We start from the raw sequence: 17,500 nt of genomic DNA on the forward strand, positions 1-17,500 counted from the left end.
CCTCTTCTCAAATGCTCAATCAGCTTTATGAACTCATTACATAAAGGCTGTAGATCAGTGTTATTACCAAATGATTTTCCTTTTTAGCATCTGGCCAATTTAATGTTTCAGTTCAATTAATATTGTTTTTACCTCTCCGCTAACTCTTATTCTCGTTCTTTTCTGAATGTGTGTACGCCTGATTTGAAACCAAGAGGCAATCTGGTCAAGGTTTACTCTGCTCTGCTAGGAGGCTAATGAAATTCAAGCCATGCAGGCAGCCCTAGAATGGTTGTTCCGGCCTGATAAGCAGTGAAAAAAAACAGCAGACACAATTCAGTGATTTCCTAGTGGTTTGCGCTCAGCAAGGCCAGACCAGCGTGTCTGCAGGAACAGGAAGTGACCCTTTGACCATCCTCGCCTCATTCCCACACCTGTGTTTGGTAGCCATGCTCCCAAAGAGGCAAATTGGGAGGTAGCACGACATATGAAGAAATAGCCACAAATAACGCATCTGTAGGAATAAAAGCTTGGTCACAATTCTGAACAGAGCTCAAGGGTTTTGTGACCGTTTTCACCCCTCTTTGTGGGTTCACGGTCGACGTTTTCTCTGAACTGCTGATTACATGGTGGACTTGTTTTTGCATAGATTTTTTTTCATACCCACTCATGTGTTTCAGGATCTTCTTTTGAGACCAGCAGTCACCAGAGGCCAGTCTACTTTAACAATTCCGGTCAGTCAGTGGAATCTGTAAACGATGGCTTCAGCTCTTACCTGGTAAACAGCTTCTATAACATTTCTACTTCTTAGGGTCATCCACAAGAAAATGGTGCCATTTGAAGGGCCACTCAATCGCATTATTTGATAGATGTGAAATTTCTTTATTGTGCCTCATTTTAAAAAATAAAGCACAATAAGGAAATTTCACATCTATCAAATAACGTGATTAAGTTCAGTACCATGTTAATTATATCCGTAGTAAGTCATAAAGACACAAATGGCACCATTTCCTGATAATGACCTCATAACTCACAGTCACAAACTGACAATAACAAGTCTATTCAAACTACACAAGAACAAATGGTGTGTGTCACAGTGGTTTCCACCACTGATCTGGGAACTGTGTAAGCTGGATTGTTCTTCTTTCTTTTTCAGAGAACTAAAGCCCCATTGACCCGCTCCGATAGTGCCGGCTCTGAGGATAACTATGTACCCATGAATCCCGGCTCTTCCTCCTCCCCTCTCAGTGCCGCCCTGGCTGACAGTCCTAAAAATAATTACATTCCCATGAGCCCAGGTCCTCACCATTTTGATTTCCCAGGATTCTCAGCAACGTTGCCGGCCAGGAAGGGCAGCACAGCATCACTATGTCTCCGACCCGGGCGACTCAGTGACGTCACACCGCCACCAATCAACCGCAACCTTAAACCTAACCGGACAGGTGGGCGGCACTAGCACAACTTCCAATGTTTATTTGGTGTCTTCGGTTAAAACCTGTAAATCTAGATTACAAGAATAGATTCATTAATTGCACAGTTTTAATGCACAAATCTTTTACACATAAAACAAAGGTGATTGTTTGTCTTTGTTTGCAGCAAAACCAACACCTCTTGACTTAAGGAACAATGGCATCATTGATGAACTTCCCTTCAAGAGCCCCATCACCATGTCTTGGACAAGACCAATGTGAGTTTGTCTCCCTGTTTAGAACAACATTGCAGTACTATTGTTAAGAATTGCAGTATTAAAGGTTGCTTTGGTTACCACAGCTGTCAATCATCGCAGTTTCAGGAGTGAGTCATCTCCTGTACACACACAGAATGATAATTTATGGGACTTATGCGGTTGTCAGTCCTGAAACTTTACAGTGTACGTGGCCTTAGGCTGTAGCTGCGTTTCCATTACAGATCAAAATGCGCAAACTGAAATTGCGAATTGACAATATGCCTAATGGAAACACATTGAAATTCCCAGTTAAAAATAATGGCTAGTGCAGTAGCTGCAATATACTTAAACCTACTAACATCTGTTGCCATGATTTTTGGAATGACTTATCGTGAGAGGAAAAAATTACATTTTAGTTGCATAACATCAACTAATGGAAACGGCATCATTTTGCAATAGTTTTTTATCGACATTTAGAAAATATCAAAAACGTTCAGCGCAAATCTATCATAGAAACACAGCTTGTGACAATTTATTAGCAACCATCACAGGTAGAGCTACATGATTCTGGATAAATTGAGAATCGTGATTTTTTTGTTTCAAATAGAGATCACGATTCTCCCATGAAAGAAATAAAAACGAATGAATGAATGATTCAATGACTCACTCATAAATACTTCACTTGTTTCATTACTGGATGAATTAGCGTTTCTGAACGGACAAAAAACATTTTTAACAGTGACTTGTCACCACCTGGTGTTGCAAATTTAATCCTTATGATCGTTATTTGAAGCGCCAAGTTACTTTCAAAAGAATTTGCTTGATTTTGATCGCTTCCGTAGACGTCTAAATTATAAACTTTTGTACTAGTACTTCTGTGATAATTTAAATATATTTAAAACACAGAAATAACTGCTGTTTCATCATTTTCACTGCTGAAATAAGCTGTTTCATACCTAGATAGCCTAACTGCTTTTTGTGGGTCTGCGGCAGCACGAACGCAGATTTGAATGTTCCGGCGTGATTTTGTCAAAGGTTTAACAGACATGGCCAAATCCTTGTCAATTATGAATGAGATTGTGTGGGTGTTTGAATCGAGATTGCAATCTTTTAACAATTAATAGTGCAGCTCTAGCCACAGGAAATGATTGAGAGATTCAATTTTGCTTTCCTCACAGGCCTATGAACTCCATCTCGTCACAGCACTGTCGGCCCATCTCAACCCAGAGCATCACCAGCACTGATTCTGCAGACAGTGAGGAGAACTATGTGGCAATGGTGAGGGAATGATTTCAGGTTTAGCATTTTATTCACCCAGGATGTGATGAACTGGCATCATTGTGCATTGGAGATAAAACCAAGTACCAAGTTCCTCCACTACAGACTGTCTTTCTTCACATATAACATTCTTCAAGATGTTTTTTTGTTTGTTTGTTTTTTTGTTTCAGTCTATTGAGGTATTTCTCCAAATAACATGTTTTTTTTTTTTTCTGCAGCAAAACCCAGTGTCTACCTCCCCAGCGATGAGTGGTACCAGCAGTCCTGCACCCAGGAATTGTGGTAATGTGGACTATTTGGCCCTGGACTTTCAGCCTGGCTCCCCTGGCCCACATAGAAAGGTATGTCTAGCACACTGAAGTTTATTGGAATTGGTTACTTAAGGTCAGGAATCAGATACTTGTTATAAAATTAAAAATTAAAATGATTCCACTTATCGATTCATGTGTCCACATTTTAATTTGGTTTTTCAAGCAAAAGAAGACATCAAAGAGAACTCAAGTCGGCACCTGCGCACTGTTTTCTGTGCAGATCCCTACAAAATTGTATCAAATTATCCTCATAAACAGTCAGTTATGTCTTAAGTGAAGGTAAACCATTAAGAAAGAAAACGCATGTATAACAATATATTGGATCTGTGCGTCAGGTCTTAAAGTGACAGCAGCCTAATATATCTGCTTCCATTTATTGGTTGAGAGTGAACTGTACCTGGATCTGGAATTTCTTTGCAATGTAATACTATTTAATAATATTAATGAAATGTGTCTTAGAAATAGCATCACTTCACATCCTTTCACAATCTTTACCATTTTTTTTATCTTTCTTATAGCCATCCACCTCTTCAGTGACCTCAGATGAAAAAGTGGACTACGTCCAAGTGGACAAAGAGAAGACACAGGCCCTTCAGAACACCATGCAGGAGTGGACAGATGTGCGACAGTCAAGCGAGCCTGCTAAAGGCATCAAGTCCTGATGATGTTCAAATGTTCACACTGAATGTGTTCCTCCCTGTCACTCGAAATGCTCTTATACCGTCACACCGTGATCCACACTGGTTTGCCTGGGACAAAATAGTGAATGATGCACCAACTAAAGCCATAGATCCAATTCATTTGGTCTTTTGAAGACAAAACCCCCACTGAACCTCCTGGACTGTCAGGCCATGCATGTTAAGACATGTTTAACTTTTCAAAGTTCGGTGCAACCAAGCTTTAGCCACTTGCTCTCCATGAGTGTGAGCGAAGAACTATAAGTAGTGAATCTTCTGTGGTATTTGACATGTTGGAAATCATATTTAAAACTAGTTAATGGTGATGTGTGCAAAATATTCAATGTTAAAATATCACAGCTTAAAGGTCAGAGACAACTAAAATCCACTTTTCCACTGTCGGGGCGAACCGTCTGTAAATTAAAAATTAAATTGCATTACCAAGCTAACGACTGATGCATTTGTATTACATTCCAAAGAGCTCTGTTATCAGCCCCACAGTGGAACATGAATCCATATCCATACCGGCTGGGCCGGATCGGCATGGAATGTAACAGTCAAGCAACGAGAGCAGGTTTGCCCGACAGTGGAAAAGCGGCTTAAGTAAGCCATTTGTAGTTTGATTCCCCCTAAAGAAATGTAAACTCTGTGACTCTATCATTGCTCTGTTTTTTTGAGTATCCCAACCAGCCTGACATAGCAACACTGGCTCAACCAATGCCGTTAGTTTGAGGTCAGCCTGACCATTAGCATACAGGTGGTGTGTTCGGAAAACCTGCTTGAAAATCAAATCTGTTTGGTGGCGCTAGCTACAGAAAATACACACAGTAATTTTACACACTTTTCAAACAAAGGATTTTCTGAAATCATGGTGGTCTGCCTTGCCATTGCAATTTTTTATAGATTCATCAAATACAGACGATCATTGTTTTCCAATTTTGAGTCAAACAGACCAAGTTAGCAAGAGATTCTTGTAGCTTTTGTGTTAAAAGATTGTTTTTTTCACACTTGGTCTGACAGTGGTTCACGTGAATATTGGCTTATATGTGAATGAAAAGCTTGAGCCTTTAAAGCAAACCAAACTTAGATCATCTTAGGAGGTGATCTGAACATGTAGAGTGTGCTTATGTTATGCATTGTAAATGCAAAGGTAACACGCAACATCAAAAGTTGCGTTTCATTTTCATTCATGGAGTCTTTAAAAAGTTAGTTCACCCAAAAAATAAAAATTCTGTCATTTCAAATTCCTACAGTATAACCTTCAAAGACCTTGGACATTCTGCTATATAACTCCTTTTGTGGGGGTGTTGCAATATACTGGTTTGGATAAAATTGAAATATTTATGTATACAGTAGGTCAATATCGTAAATAATCCAGTGCCAGTAACTATCTGGTTGATACTCCAACACAGTAGGTGGCAGTATTCTACATAAATGCTAGTTGCCAACCGTCATGAAACAGAAAAATGAAGATGACAAGACACTCTAAAAAAAAAAAAGATAGCTCACCAGTTTGGGTTTTTTTGGATTGCGTAAAAAAGACTGATAAAAGGCAGTGCCGATAAACAAAAGTTTGTTTTGTACGTTTTTGTGAGGGCTGGGACAATATATCAATGCATCACGATTGGTGGATCAATTCTGATATTTTCCAAATGCATCGCAAATTCGATTCTGAGTTTAGTTTTTAACAGCAGATGGTGCTCTAGACTATTTTTTAACTGCATGCTCAAATGCTCATGAAGAAGAGCGCTCGTGTGTTCGGCTGAGTCTGAGAGTATACTTGCAATTCAGAATCCTTTTATGATGAAGCCCACTGCCAACACCCTTGTAATTTGCTTCAACCTTTTCAAACTTTATGAATGATTATTTCATAGAAGGTTCAAGTGGTGTGTGTAAGGAATTATAAGGAAGCAGAGTACGGCTGTTCCTGAAGCACACAGTGACATCTACTGTTAAAAACTAAGCTCAGAATCGTTTTGAGAGAGAGTTGTGATACATACGAAAATATCAGATTCGATCCAGAATCATTTCTTGATTCGCGATGCATTGATGTATTGTCCAAACCCTACTTTTTGTATAGTTATGGTTACGAAATTATTCATTTACCAAAAAAGAGAGAACACAATAAATAGTTGAAAAATAAAAATTCTATACTGTAGAAATCGCGAAAATATTGAGATTTCTTTTGGCCATGATAGTCTCATATCGTGACAACCCTAAAGGCCCGTTCACAGCATAGACGATAACTTTACAGTTTTAATAATTATTCTAATTCAGTGAGAAAAGGGAAGTTTGCATCACAGCTATAACGACAACAACAACAACATTGTTGGAATCACTTTCAAACCAATTTTTCCAAGCTAATGAACGATAGAAACATTGACAGCCAATCAGATTCCATCTGACTGTAAAGAGCTTGAGCATTTAAAGCAAATTTAAAACAAATTATTGTGCGTTGGTGTTGACGATAATATAGTTATCGTTATCTTTATAGTTATCGTTCTTGGTGCAAACTGGCCTTTAGTTCATGAGGTAAATGATGTCAAAATTTTTAGTTTTTCGTGAACCATTCCTTTAGGCTTCCAGAAATATGTCAGAAAAGTTACAGATCCTCCTAAACTAAAGACTTTTTTAAGGCAACACATACTAGGGGCACGGTTACACAACAAAAGTTTTTCCTTTGCGTTTTTCACATACAGGCAACAACATTGTCAAAAAGGATCCCCGTTCGCACGGATCTGCGAAAATGACTAAAAAACGCTGTATTATGCTGCCAGGCCAGTAGATGGCGATGTCACTTTGTAAAGTAAAACTACGTGCCTATAGACTGAACACGTAATACGCATGCGCATGACGTCACTGTCACTGTCGATTAAACCGACACAAGTTCAAAAACTTGCACTTTGAAAGCCGTTTCCATGCTCCCACAATGCACTTGTTGTGTAAATGTATGGCCAAAATGCATAAAGTTTCGCAATTTTTGCTGAAAACTGTCATTTAAACGGCCCCTAACAGACCATCTAATTTTACCTTGACAAAAGTGCATCTCAAAGTATTCAGTGGGCAGTGTTTTACTTTGCATGCAGTCTGATTAGGGATAATGTGACCATCTTTCCCTATAACACATCGCTTCCCTGGCTGTTATTAAGGAATATGTTAGAGCAAACTTACATATAAACAAACAAACAATAAATGATCTATTCATATACTAATAAACACATACTAGTTGTTAATATCCTTCAAGCTAATGTGTTTTTGTCAGAGGGGGTGTATGGATGGACAGTTAAAAACATTGACATTTATCAACATTTTAAATGTTATACTTTGCTCTCAGAGCAGTTTGAGTTATTTTCAGCAAAAGTCTTCCAAATATACACTGTTCCTAGTTTCAGCAAACAGGCTGATTAATGCGAACAGCTGTAGCTGTAAATCAGTCATGCTTTATGCCTGTTGAGATTAGTGGAAGGACTCTTCCAGGGAGCATGTTGTGTTTTTGACAGACACCTTACATATTTTTTGGGGGGCTGGACAAGCTGTTTTCTGAACATTTTCGGACCAGGGAGCATAATGGAAGAGGTGCAGAAATTACACACTTCTCTGTTAAACTGTGATTTTCATTGTAAACATTGATTCAGCCTAAATATGTGATAATATTAGCATCATAAGGAGATATATTTAAATATTTAAATATGCTTGCTCAAGCATAGGGGGGAAAATAAGCGCCATATTCAGTTGAACTCACCCATTATTCATTTGCAGTCAAGAAGACTCTAGAATTTGTCATTTCATTCAGTATTTTATGGTGGGCTGGGACCTCCGAATAACACTCCATTTCTAGCTATTTTTATTTTTTATTTTTTTCATATTCCAAAACCGTTTTGTATTAAGTTAGTTTAAACTTTGCATATGAGGTTGTAAGTGGTCTGGACTTGTTAAATAAACCTTGTGTAGATTGTCTGTTAGATCCAAATCCTTTCATCTGTTCAGTGGATTATTTAAAAACGTGCTTTTCGAGGCTGACTTTATTTCATGATGTTGAACTCTGTGGGACATTTAGCGGCACTGGCATTGGCCTTAACAGTTCATTAACGTTTACGTGAACTTACAGGCTGAAATTGGTTTCTTAATGTCTTTTTCTATTCTGAAAATGAAATGTAATGTATTGTTATGGAAGAGTACTAGTACATGAATATAATACTTGTGTGTGAGCTGTAGTAGAATTTAAGCTGTAGTTTAAGTGGCCAAAGCGGGACGGACGAGAAGAACTACTTTGACAAATGTCTTTAATTGAGTGCATTTTTCTGTAAAGCATTTCTGTTCAACTCTTTGTCGCTTGTAAATTAATTTATTAATTTATTATGTGTTTTGCAGGTGGACGAAAGATGTACAAAGAATGAACTTGTGGCTCTACTAACATTAATTTATGCTATGTGTGCTGATTTTGTGAAGCTATATGCCAAGCAAAGCCAGTAAAATGGTCAAATGTGGTACATTTGAGATGTCTGTCCTTTGTGGTGTTGTTCTGTGAATTTATACCAAAATAAAAGATGGCAAAACACATTTTATCAAATAGTTAAACAACTAGATAATTAATTATCTCAACTGAAAATAAGATTTAGCTTGTGTTTCTTAGGAACTTGACTAGTGCCAAAGATGATGAAATGTGTATTTTTGCATAAGCCGGCTACTATTTTCTGGCAAACTTTATTGCTATTCTTCAACAGTGCATAAACCGAGTCTGCCTAAATCATACAGACTATTACAACTTATTATAATCAATATAATTAGCTTGCAAAGTTATGGCAGAGTTCCTATTATTACCAAAGACTTTATATATAATGGATCTTTGCAATTACGTCATTGCACTTATCGCGTCAATACGATCATTCTGACATGGCGCGGAGACCATACTGATGTCTGTCGTTACTATGGCTACTGATGTACATAATGGAAACCGACTACACTCTCTGAACAAAAAGATCCAATTTCATTGCTTGACTGATAACAGCATGAACAGTCAGTCCTAAAGATCAGATCTGAAAAACATGTAGTCTGCTGTGTAAACAAAGCCACTGAGATCTACTTCACTTGACCATAAATCAAAGCTTTCTCATGCTTGTACACTTCCAAAGTGATGATTAGTGATGCAAACGCTTTCAGTTATGTCTGTAAACTGTCCTATTCCCATTCCTCCTCTATTCCTTCACATTCCCCTCCAGTATAGACACTAGTATGGAGTTCTCAAATGGTGTGAAGGCCACCTGCTCTGCTAATGAATGATGTTTGTTATGAGTTGTCATTTATTACTCACCCTCATGTCGCTCCACACCCGTAACACCTTCGTTCATCTTCAGAACACAAATTAAGATATTTTTGATAAAATCCCAAGTTTTGTTTTTTTTTTATCCCCCATCATTCAAGGTCAAGAAAGGTATTAAAGACATAATTAAAATAGTCAACGTGACTGCAGAGGTTCAATCTTAATGTTACACGCAACGAGAATACTTTTTGTGCACAAAAACAAAACAAAATTAACAACTTTATTCAACAATTTCTTCTCTGTCCTGTCAGAATTGTACGTGATTGATGTAGTGCAGCACTTCTGTGTTTACATCCCAACGTTGGCTCAGTATTGGCCGGCTCCTGCGTCAGCATCACACACATGCTTCGTGCTGCTCACGTGAACAGCGTTAGTCAAAATGATCCCTGTTCGAAAACTACTAAAAGCGCTGTATTATTCATGCCAGGCCAGTAGTTGGGGATGTTGCTTTGTAGAGAAACACTATGCTCCTATAGACTGAACACATAATAGAGTACCTCAGGGATGACGCATTTTTGTAGGCAAAACCCGGAAGCGAGTTAGCATTTTAGGACTTCCGGTTCCAACACCGTAAAGTCTATGGGTTTTTTGAATGGGTTTTTGCTAAATCGCCTGAAATAAGGTCTGTGGTTAACAAAGCCTCTAAATACTTTCACGTTTTGATCTATGACATAAAACACACCAGTTATAACCCACTTGTGATTTTTTAAACTTTTACTGTGTCTTAAAATTGGCGGTTGCTAACAAAGTGCTAAAACGGACTACTTCCTTTGGCGGGGACTTTAGACGTCATCATGACAAACAGGACATTTGGACAGCATTTCTCATGAAAAAGTGGATAAGTATTCATACACAGATCATAATCAGTGAGCATGTTTTTAAATAGAGTTGTTTTCTAAATAAAGTTTGAGGAAGCTTGGTGGTGACGACGTTGATCCGCGACCATGGTCCGTTTATAGCCTACTGTTAGCCTTTTATATCTGACCACTTTATTAAGGCTTCAAAATCTATAAATGTTGTGTTCACTTGTAAAGATTATCTTGATAGACAAAACATGTTAGTGTCATAACCCTTTGTTAAACAGAGCTTACTTTCTGCGATTTTCCAAAAGTCTATGGGAAAAATGAATAGGCTTTCAATCGAGGGAACCCGTGCGCTGCTAACTTCCGGGTTGGCCTACAAAAAAGCGTCATCCCTGGGGCACTCTATACGCATATGCATGGTCACGCTGTCACAATTTCAGGTTTTTGTTGTTTACACGGAGACAATAACGGTATCGTTTTCAAACACTTGCACTCTGAAACCCGTTTTCAAAAGATTGCATTTTCAGGCCCCCAAAATGCAATTGACATGTAAATGAACAACCAAAACGTTTTTAGTTGAAAACAGTGTCATGTAAACCCTATGTGACCCCCAACCCTGGTAATGGACTGCAGGCAAAATAACACATTTTATATGTTTCCCTAATCAAACATGCCTTATTCAAACTGTAATAAGTGCGCCATTTTACACTACGCAGTTTTCAACTTTTTGTCCGTTCATTTACATGCATTAAAACGCAAACTTTTGAAAATGCCAAATCTTTTTGAAAATGATACTGTTACTGTCTCTTTAAAGTACAAAAACGAAAATTTGTAAATAAAAAAGAAAGAAAAAGCGGTAACAGCATCAGCCTGGCAGCGTTTTTAGTTGTTTTCGTGGATCCTTGTGAACAGGGATCATTTTTATAATGTTTTCGTCTGTATGAGAAAAAGGTAAAGGAAAAAATGTTTCTGTTTTCAGAACATCGTTGAGGTGTAAACATACCCTAAGAGAGGCATCCAAAATGTCTACTGTTGTGTGTGGGGAAACACTGGAATAGACTTAATAATTAATCAATTAATAATACTTATGTTTCCATCCAAGTTGTGCATTTAAATTATGCCAAAATAATAATAATAATTTTTAATATTAATTAATTTAATAATACTAAATAATTTATTTAATATTAATTAAATAAAAACTATTTGTGAATACAGCAGCGTTTTTATCGCATGTATTTAAAATTGCAAAATATTCCTGAGGTTTTACTATAAGCTACTATGTGTGCCGGTTGAAAACATGAAATTTACTTCTTTTTAACTACTCACTGTCAGTTTGTTGTCACAGGGCAGTCCGGTGCTGTTGTGATGAGTAACAGGCTGATGTGAGTTATTTGCCCACACTATGACGGTGCAGATAATGGGCCACTCCCTGTGACTCCTGCTGTCTGAACATCCCCAGAGAGCCCTACTGACCCCTTCTGGCAAAGGCTGGAATGACTCATTCTGTATAATCTAGATCTATAGACACTGGGTGCGTCTCAGTCAGTCAATTCCTAGCTCCCTAGGTCGTGAATCAGTATATCATATGTACAAATACAAGGACACTAGCTCACTACACACTGGGACACTGATGACTGTATTTCCACTGACTTGACAGCATTCTCGTTGTACAACATCACTACTGGCATTTACAAACAACAGCAGAACTGTACCCAGTTGGATAAAGGAGGGATAGTTCACCCAAAAATGAATATTTGATGTTTATCTGCTTACCCCCAGGGCATCCAAGATGTAGGTGACTTTGTTTCTTCAGTAGAACACAAATTATGATTTTTAACTCCCGTTGCTGTCTGTCAGTCGTATAATGCGTGTCAATGGGAACACGAAACGATCGGTTTGTGCGAGAAACCGAACAGTATTTATATAATTTTTTACCTCTAATACACCATTATGTCCAACTGCCTTAAGCATCCGGTTAGTGAGGTCTGAACGCGCTCTGATACCAGAAGTGATCTCTCACGCTCATTGAAGTATAAGTGCGAGAGATCGCTGCCGTCATCAGAGCGTGTTTTCAGACCTCACTAACCGGATGCACAAGGCAATTGGACATAGTGGTGTATTAGAGGTAAAAAAAATGATATAAATACTGTTCGGTTTCTCACACAAACTGATCGTTTCGTGTCTTAGGACATCAGTGTGTCGTCACGAGCCGCAGGGTTTAATTTGGATTTGTCTGTGCGTGTTTTTTTGACTCTTATAGATGGAGTTCCCATTGACATGCATGACATACAACGGTTGGAGTTAAAATTCATCATATGTGTTCTACTGAAGAAACAAAGTCACCTACATCTTGGATGCACTGGGGGTAAGCGGATGAACATCAAATTTTTATTTTTGGGTGAACGATCCCTTTAAGTGTAATTTTCCCTTAAGATCACCATTAGGTTTCCCTTAAACTTAAAGGGATAGTTCACCTAAAAATGAATATTCTGCTGAACACAACGAAGATATTTTAAAGAGTGTCTGTAACCAACAGTTGATGAGCCCCATTGACTGTATTTTTTTCCATATGGAAGTCAATAGGGCCTTCAACTGTTTGATTACCCATATTCTGCAAAATATCTTCATTTCCGTGTTCAGCAGAAGGAAGAAATTCATACAAGTTTGGATCAACTTGAGGGTGAGTAAATGATGACAGAATTTTCAATTTGGGTGAACTATCCCTTTAAGGGTGTTTCAGAAATTAGCCCTTATATGATTAGTTCACACAAAAATGGAAAAATTGTCATTAATTAGTCATCCTCATGTCGTTCCAAACCTATAAGACTTTTGTTCATCTTTGAAACACAAATGAAGATATTTTAACTGAAATCTGAGAGATGTTACTGCAAGAGGGAAGTTTTTTGATTAAAGTGAGGACACATAAATTAAAAATAATATAAAAAAATTGTCTTCCTTAGTTCAATCTTCCATTAAAAAATAAGAATTGTCCATTTTGATTTCATGGTGATTTTAACTTTTATTATTAAATGGATAAGATCTGTGTGATTCTGCCAAATGTCTTATTTTGTGTTCCACAGAATAAAGTCATGTGAGTCTGAAATAGCATGAGGGTGAGTAAATGATATCCATTTTGTGTGAAGTTTACTGTCGTTAAAACTGCTTATGGAAAATCCTCTAGGTGTGCTGTTTTGTAAACTCTTTGTTTTAAGAATCAAATCTGATGAGGACAGTTAACCAGACCAGATATCAAAAGATATTTGCTGTCCTCGTGTGGCTATACGCAGAAACACAACCACTTTAGATGAAGGTAAAAAGGCAGGAGTATTCAGTTCAAGTATTCATACCCCTCTCACTATGTCTGGAACGTTTTACCCGGATTCATTCTCATGGTGCAAGATATGGCTCCTATCATTCATTCATTCATTCATTCAAAGTTTTCAAGTAACAACAATTAACATTAAAGGGTTAGTTCACCCAAAAATGAAAATAATGTAATTTATTACTCACCCTCAAGCCGCTCCACACCCGTAAGACCTTCATTAATCTTTGGAACAAAAATTAAGATATTTTTGTTGAAATCCGATGGCTCCGTGAGGTCTGCATTGGGAGCAATGACATTTCCTCTCTCAAGATCCATAAAGGTACTAAAAACATATTTAAATCAGTTCATGTGAGTACAGTGGTTCAATATTAATATTATAAAGCAACGAGAATATTTTTGGTGCGCCAAAAAACAAAAACAAAATAATGACTTATTTAGTGATGGCCGATTTCAAAACACTGCTTCAGAAAGCATCGGAGCATAATGAATCAGTGTATCGAATCAGCGGTTCGGAGCGGGAAAGTCACATGATCCGAATCATGATTTGACACGGTGATTCATAATGCTCCGAAGCTTCCTGAAGCAGTGTTTTACGGGTGTGGAACAACATTTTTGGGTGAACTAACCCTTAACATGTGCCTCACAAGCTAGTATCACATGTGCGACACTTGCAAGACATTTTCAAAAATAAACATGTTGCACCCTCAAATATCACAGCACCCAGTCTTTCGATGAAGACGTTTATTCAGAGTTTTGCGCTATGAAATAGATATTTTTTTATTAATAAGCTGTGTGCAATGCAAAGGGTTTGGGCTCAAGAATAATTTACCGCAGTCAGGGACGGATTTACCTCTTATTGTGACATAGGCAAAATACATTTTTGGGTCCCCCCAACCTCCTCCGACCGCTGTCGGTCGGGAACCTTAACCAAAACTACTACCCACTGTATTTTTAAAGAATAATTAAACAGTGTTGTCAAAGTTGATATTTTGGCTTTATGATCATATACTTGCATGTGTCATTATTTTATTAAAAAATCAAGCTCAAATGAAGTTACAAAGTTATCATAAGAACCGTTCGGCATGACGGTGGAAAAGCGGCTAATTTTTGGTCCATCATTAGAGCGTAGGGTACGTTTACACGACAACTATATGTTTAAAGTTGCCCTAGAACTTTTTTTTAAAATATAAGTCTAATACTTATATAAGTAATATAAGTCTAAGGTGTCTCCTGAATGTGTCTGTGAAGTTTCAGCTCAAAATACCCCATAGATTTTTTTTATTCATTTTTTTAACTGCCTATTTTGGGGCATAATTAGAAATGAGCCGATTCAGGGTGTGTGCCCCTTTAAATCTGCTGCTCCACGCCCCAAGAGCTCGCGCTTGCCTTAAACAACATAAAAAAAGTTCACACAGCTAATATAACCCTCAAAATGGATCTTTACAAAGTGTTTTGTCATGCAGCATGTCTAATCATGTAAGTACAGTGTTTATTTTGATGTTTACATTTGATTCTGAATGAGTTTGAGGCTATGCTCCGTGGCTAACGGCTAATGCTACACTGTTGGAGAGATTTATAAAGAATGAAGTTGTGTTTATGAATTATACAGACTGCAAGTGTTTAAAAATGAAAATAGCGATGGCTCTCTTGTCTCCGTGAATACAGTAATAAACGATGGTAAATTTAACCACATTTAACAGTACATTAGCAACATGCTAACGAAACATTTAGAAAGACAATTCACAAATATCACTAAAAATATCAAAATATTGCTTGCTTACCTAGTCTGATGATTCAGCTGTGCACAGATCCAGACGTTCTGCCTTTCATAATGTTGGGAACATGGGCTGGAATATGCAAATATCGGGGTCATACATATTAATGATCCCGACTGTTATGTAACAGTCGGTGTTATGTTGAGATTGGCCTGTTCTTCGGAGGTCTTTTAAACAAATGAGATTTATATAAGGAGGAAACAATGGAGTTTGAGACTCACTGTATGTCATTTCCATGTACTGAACTCTTGTTATTCAACTATGCCGAGGTAAATTCAATTTTTGAATCTAGGGCACCATTAAAACACTTAAAAAGTTTTTCCTTTGACTTTTCCGCATATAGATGACACCAATGTCAAAACGATCCCCATTCATACAAATCTGTGTAAATGACTAAAAACGCTGTATTCTGTTGGCAGGCTATTAGATGGCGATAAAATGTAATGTGTACCAGGCCAAGCTCACTGTTTGAAGAAAGAAGAAAAATATAAATATTGAATTGGGTTTTATATGAACGTAACTTAGAAGGGAACTGTCTTCAGAAAAGTTTCCATCTCTGTATAATTTTATAAGCGCAGCACTGCTTTGTGTACAGCAGTAACCAAGGAAACGCTATATATCACCACTGTTCCACAAGCACCACCTACTGTTAGAGAGTGAATTCGCATTTTCATTCAGTCCGTCTGCTATTTTGTTTTGTGCAGGTGTCATAATTTCACAAAGCTATAAAGTCAGACCATGCTTGAAATTATACAATCTAATTTAAATCAAAAACAACTGCTCATGCTCAAAATGCAGTGGTGCCTGTACACCAAATGCTTACACATATTTTGGTATAAGGCCGGTTTTGCCTGTTATAGAACAAATAAACAACAAATAAGAAAAATAATTGGCCAAATTGTTATTGAAAAAAATAAATAATAAAAAATATTAAATAAAACATTTTTTTAAGTATTTTTGCAGTAAAAAACTAATGCAGTTTTCAAATAGCAGTGATTTTTTTTTTTTTTTTTTGCAAATTAATGTGTAGTTTGTATGGTTAATATTAAGGTAACTGTCAGCTCACTAAGTAAAAAATAAATAAATAAATCAGCCCGTACATTGTTACATTTTTTCCTATCCGGCCCTCAACCTAAAATGAGTTTGACACCCCTGTTGTAGAGTAAATGCTGTGTCTGAAGTGTGTGAAGGAGGAGGGCTTGATAGAGGCATGTGTTCAGTTCTACCTTCAACACTACAACCAGCTGCTTTCTGTCAGTGCGCCGATGTGTTTTTTAAAGCGTGGAATTGATCAAGTTCACAAGATGTACAACGGACTTCTATTTTTGATTGGTATGTATTTATTTACAGTTGAAAATGAATGTTCATAATAATTATTTAAAACATTTATTTCTGTTTGGGAAATTGATTTGAATCTGAAAACGTCTGGGCAAAAGTAGACACAATGTAACATAATCTCATTACTGTGTACCTATGCAAGAAAATTCTGCAATCTGAATTGTTGTATATTTTGTATGTTACAGTCATATGCAGTGTGACCGGGTTCAACAATCAAATATCTCCAGTGAAGCATTTCACCAAGGATGATCCACTCTTTGGGCAAACCGTTATTCAGTCAAAAGATGGGTTAGTCATTTATGACATTTTACTAACACACACACATATATATATAGGGGAGAGCGGGGCACAAAGTAGCACGGGGCTAGTTGTAAGACATACTTTAAAACTTTCCACACATGCCAGCATGACAAAACTTAGTGTATTTACTAATTGCCATATTAACATTATATCGAGAAAAAAACTGTGGCAAAATTAAAAAATCTTTCGAAGATATCACTGAACATTTATTTAACCATAGCAAAAGTCAATTTCTTAATTAAGTTAATTTTTCATCTCTATTTTTTGTTTATTTAAAATTAGACAAATCTGATATTATTTTAATCTTATATCTTTTATTTAACAGTTGAGGTAGTTTTTTAATGCAGATTTAACCACGATTTTGGGTTTAAATCGCAGTTGCGCAGGTGGGGCATGTCGTCACACTGTTACAATGTGCCCCTATGGGAACTATGCTATTCTATTCTATACTTTTATGAATTCTATTGATAAACCATGAGAAAAGGGTGAATAAAGTTTGAGAGTCAGTGTTCAGAAATGACTCATTATTATTATGTTTTGAATGCTGTATAGCTGTGTTTTGCTGTGTGTTTGTCAAACACAAAAAGTACCTTATTTTTAATTATTTAAAAAAAAATGCCATTATTTTATATGAAAAAGTTAATAATAATTGTATTTTATTGACAAAATATTTTAGTTTGTCTTTTATATTTTTTTATTAGATCAGATTGTATGTTATGTTACAATGT

At 37.0% G+C, this 17,500-nt stretch overlaps 1 protein-coding gene across 3 annotated transcripts in view; it reads left to right on the forward strand.

Moving 5' to 3' along the window:
• The window catches only part of gab2 (GRB2-associated binding protein 2), a 78,458-nt gene extending 70,075 nt beyond the window's left edge, over positions 1 to 8,383 (forward strand). For all 3 annotated transcript variants that reach the window (XM_067366068.1, XM_067366069.1, XM_067366070.1), the window contains exons 5-10: positions 660 to 757; positions 1,136 to 1,421; positions 1,576 to 1,666; positions 2,824 to 2,923; positions 3,142 to 3,264; positions 3,753 to 8,383. In XM_067366068.1, coding sequence (XP_067222169.1) covers positions 660 to 757; positions 1,136 to 1,421; positions 1,576 to 1,666; positions 2,824 to 2,923; positions 3,142 to 3,264; positions 3,753 to 3,896 — 842 coding nt within the window. In that variant the 3' untranslated portion in view covers positions 3,897 to 8,383. The remainder of the gene's footprint in view (positions 1 to 659; positions 758 to 1,135; positions 1,422 to 1,575; positions 1,667 to 2,823; positions 2,924 to 3,141; positions 3,265 to 3,752) is intronic.
• Positions 8,384 to 17,500: the final 9,117 nt, after the last annotated feature.

The sequence above is a fragment of the Chanodichthys erythropterus genome, chromosome 17 (assembly GCF_024489055.1).
Source record: "Chanodichthys erythropterus isolate Z2021 chromosome 17, ASM2448905v1, whole genome shotgun sequence".
NCBI lineage: Eukaryota > Metazoa > Chordata > Actinopteri > Cypriniformes > Xenocyprididae > Chanodichthys > Chanodichthys erythropterus.